The following is a 4,492-nucleotide window of genomic DNA, read 5'->3' on the forward strand; positions in this document are numbered from 1 at the left end:
AATAATAATTAAATGTCTCCTCATGTCATTTGCCTTAACTAGCATAAGGGTCAAACAAAATTTCTTTCTTTTTTTTTTTTTTTTGGGTAAAGCAGGACTTCGTTAACAAGAAGGAGTAAAACAGAGGAGCTACAAATGCAAAAGCTCCACTTCCAGCCGGGAGATGAAAAGTACAACCTTAGCATACAGGGAATACAAGAAACCCAGATAGAAAAGGAGATACTGTCAAAAGCCATAAAAGGCAACCAAAAGGAGAGGAGGGTCAAACAAAATTTCAAAGAATGGATTTTAGATGTTATTGGAGCAGCAGGCCTGCCCCACGATGGCTTCGTCACTGCCTCTATCACTAAGAAAGTGTTTACATTTTTTAAATTTTAACGAAAAACTCCTGATATTGTTTATTTTAACGAAAGCTTATATTTTTACATAAAAAAATTAATCATGGTATTATTCACTTTACCCTTTATTTTGTCTTTATCGTTAAAACTCAAAATTTTCAAACCATTTTCATTAGTTTTTTTTTTTTTCTAGCTAGATTTTACCAAGTAGATAATCATGACATGTCACCCACTTTGGTTGCTTAACTTCGATTAGTACTTCAAATACAAGCTTATCCAACAATTAACCATTATATTATATTTCATATATTATTAAGTTGCTAACACTCTAAAAATTCATTTTGCACTTTTTAAAAGCATATATATATATTTTTTTTAAATATAAAAATTCAAAATAAAAAATAAAAAGTTAAAAGGATCAATAACAATTTTTGTATATTATATTATATTCCAATGTCAATAACGAGTTGCCACGATTAGAAACAAAACCTTCTTCACGTCAAAGGCAACAATGACAAGTTTTTTCTTCTTTTATTTAACAACTGTTATTATATACATTAAAAGAAAAAGAGTGAGTTTGTTTCAAAATAGACTAGCAATAATATGATTCAATTTACCTTTGGCTCATAACACCTCTCGTGTAAAGAAGAATAACATTATACTGTAATACTAAGTGACAATAACGACAGGGTTTACTAAGTTAATAAATATTTGATTTAAATATAATACGACTAATTAGCAGAAATATTGAATGGCTAAAGCACCGTGACCAGATGTAATGTCAAGGGTCAATTAATTGGGACCAACGGAAAAATTGAACGGTTAAGAATTAAACGAGAGCTTTAATTTATTTTGAAATGCATGGCTGCCATTGATCTGGCAAAAACCAAACTAACGACTGGTCAGGAAGCAAACTTAGCTTATACTCCAAAGCTACAAGAGCCGGTGGATAATAGTCTGACAGAGATTAGAGAGCGTGGCATAGGCACTACAATCCCTTTCTTTAAAGAAAATTCATGTCCGATTTCTGTCTCAATCCATGAAGGTCAGATAGTTCACACCGCTATATAGCGTCACTCAATGAAGTTATATTAGACCACACAGTGATGGAGGGTGCATATTGGGACCAAGTTGGTTCCAGAATTACTTAGAGTCCGAGAAATATATATGTGAAGGTATTTCAAGAACTTTCTAAATATTTGGTACGTGTCATTTTGGTGTTCACCAGGTATTTGACGAAATGCCTCTTGCAAGTTGCATTTACAACTCTCGACAAATTCTCTCAATAGCACTCATCAGATTGCTTCAGCATATGTGAATATCTTTTGACATGTGTGAAACTTGGTTCGGTAGACGATAACAAACCCTACCAAGTGTTCAATGAAACGCTTCAGTAAATAAATTGAATTATTTTTGCTCGCTTTGCACTTTGTTTCTATCTAGAAAACTTAAACTCCAAAGTTTAAATTTTGGATTCATCACTGATACCACATATATCTATTTATCTTGTTTGGTCTCTACAACTGGTTGAAATGGATGATTAAATATATTCAAAGTTATGTTGAAGAATGAAACAAAAAAAATTACATCCAACTTGAAGGAATAAGATAAATTACTTTAAAGAAATGCCATTCTATTTCTCTTCAAAATAATGGTAGGATTATAAACCTTATTGTCTATTTATATGATAAACATATTGCACATTTACGTTTAAAATTACATGATCACATTTCTCCAATAACATGAGTGTATTATGCATGTATGTTGTTCAAGCCAATTCCTTCCAACAAGAAAAACTAATTCAAACTACAAACTAAAAGAAAGATATATGACTTCTTGTAAAATTTAATCTTAAATTCCATATTTTATGAAAAATAGAATATACAAATTTTGGGTCCAGATATACATTCCAACTTTACATGTACCCTCAATTGAATGTTGTAACCCAAAAGACAACAATATTAATGGTTTACTCTATGTAAAAACTAGGGCTCGTTTGGAAATACTTTTAAAATGACTGAAAGTATTTTTAGCGAAAATGTTTTCGGATTCTAAATACACTTTAAGTGCTTCATGCAAGAAACATGTAACTAATTCTTCTTGTATAAAACACTTACTTTTTCAAAATTTATTTACATTTTTATTAAGGATTAATTCATAAAATATTTTCACCAAAAACGCTTCAACGAACCCTTTACAAACACAAGCCATTGTATGATAAGAAATACAAAAAAAACATGAAACCTAAACAACCCTAGTCAAGGCAGTATCTCTAAGCAAAGCTTCTGCCGCTCTCTTTCCCGACACCAACGCCCCATCAAATGTGGCAGTCGTCCAATGGTCACCGCACACATACACACCCGACCCGACCCGAGGGTTTCTCTTCGAATCGAGCGGCGGACATTGGTTTGGTTGTGCAAATTTAATTCGATACGTTCTCAAGTGTCTCCAAGATCCCACCATTGATCCCCCAAACCAGCCAGAGAGCTCACGAACAACTTCAGTCGTCAGATCATCATTCGTCACATCCTCAAAACCTCCGACAAGTGATACCGATACCAAAGCTTTATCGGGTGGGCCGTAAGATGGAGCTACATTGGTTGCGAAAAACATGTTATTCACAATGCCCTTGCCCGACCCGTTAAGAAACAAAACCGGATCAGAAACCGGAATGTTGGCCCGGTCTGCAGTGAAATACAAACAAACAGTACTTCGAGCCGGTTTGGTCCGGACCAGTCCATTTATCCTTCCCGCCAAAAGCTTATCCGCTTCCGGTTGCTCAACTGCCACTATCACTCCAAGCTCGCTTCTCAAAACCTCTCCGCTCTCCAATCTCACCCTTGGCGACGAAGATTCGTCGCCGCTGAAATCAATCGAAGCGACTCGGGAGTTGAGAACGATCGAATCAGAGGGCAATTTCGCGGCCAATTGCTGTGGGATGGCACCAATGCCGTTGGATGGGAGAGTGTTGTCGCCGAGGGCGAGACACTTGAAGATGAAATTGAACAATCTGGAAGTCGTTTCGAGCTCTTTGTCGAAGAAAACGCCGCCGAAAAATGGCTGAAAGAATCGAGCGATGATCGAATCGGAGAACCCGATTCCCCTCAGCAGCTCCATGGTGGAGACCTCATCGCCGGAGGAGAATATCTCTTCGTCGGATTTCGTCAGAACACGAAATCTCGTCAATCCGATGAGCAATTTATCGGGAATGGATCCGATAGGGTTGGCGAGGGACTTGACAGAGTTCCAGAAATCCCGGAGGGGGTCGGCGACGGTGTGGAAACTACCGCCGTAGTAAATACGGGCGCCGGAGTAGAATTTCTGGAGGTCGAGGGATTGGTAGTCGAGAAGTTTCTGGGCTTCGGGGTAAGCGGTGATGAAGATTTGGAAGCCGCGGTCGAGAAGGAACCCGTCGACGACGTCAGTTCGGACGCGGCCGCCGACGGCGTCGGAGGCTTCGAGGAGGAGGAAAGGGGTGTTCTGGGAGTTGAGGTGGGTGGCGGCGGCGAGGCCGGCGAGTCCTCCGCCGATGATAATAACAGGGGACTTGGGGTTTCGCGGAAATGGGGATTTTGGGGGGTTGATAGTTGTCTGGAGAGATGATTGGGGTTTGAATTTGAAGCGGAGGAGTTGGGGTTTGGGGGAGAGGAGGGTGGTGGTGGATGGGAGTGGAAGAGGAAGAGTGATCAGTTTCATTTGTTTGAGTTCTTGAGGAAGATGAGGTCTGTTTGGATTGGATGATGGGAAAAATGGCTTATCTTGTGTCACACGGATTGAAAGGATAATCTTTGGGACTGTCTAGAGCCAGTCATTATTTCATTAATTTTCCTTTTTGTTCATTTCTTTTGATGGGAAAATTTTGGAAAAGAATGAATTGTTAGAGCAGTGCTTGTAGCTCAAAATAGTTAAATCGTATTCATTTATGCATTTGAGATCTCGTGTTTAATTCTTGTTCAAATGATTATGTACAACACAACACCCACCATTACACCCAGTTGCCTTATCCAAATGTCTTCTACTCTTATATATCTACATGTAAGAGTTAAGATTCGGTGACACACTATATTTTGACACATGTTTATGTGGAGTCCTCTCAGTAATGTAGTTCAAGGATTCCAATCATCTATCTTTCATGTCTTATCTCAAAGATCATG

The 4,492-nt window shown here is 38.3% G+C and overlaps 1 protein-coding gene across 1 annotated transcript; it reads right to left on the reverse strand.

Annotated features, from left to right (window-relative positions):
* Positions 1–2,443: 2,443 nt before the first annotated feature.
* Positions 2,444–4,226, reverse strand: LOC103945865 (15-cis-phytoene desaturase, chloroplastic/chromoplastic). Its single transcript, XM_018647108.2, has one exon. The coding sequence runs from the start codon at positions 4,032–4,034 to the stop codon at positions 2,583–2,585; it is 1,452 nt and encodes a 483-aa protein (XP_018502624.2). The 5' UTR covers positions 4,035–4,226; the 3' UTR covers positions 2,444–2,582.
* Between the last annotated feature and the right edge of the window lie 266 nt (positions 4,227–4,492).

The sequence above is a fragment of a genome, unplaced genomic scaffold (genome assembly GCF_019419815.1).
Source record: "Pyrus x bretschneideri cultivar Hongxiangsu unplaced genomic scaffold, Pyrus_bretschneideri_v1 Contig5, whole genome shotgun sequence".
NCBI classification, from domain to species: domain Eukaryota; kingdom Viridiplantae; phylum Streptophyta; class Magnoliopsida; order Rosales; family Rosaceae; genus Pyrus; species Pyrus x bretschneideri.

Excerpts from the sequence above, each read along its gene's own strand:
- LOC103945865 (XM_018647108.2), bottom strand. The coding sequence starts at position 4,034 with ATGAAACTGATCACTCTTCCTCTTCCACTCCCATCCACCACCACCCTC.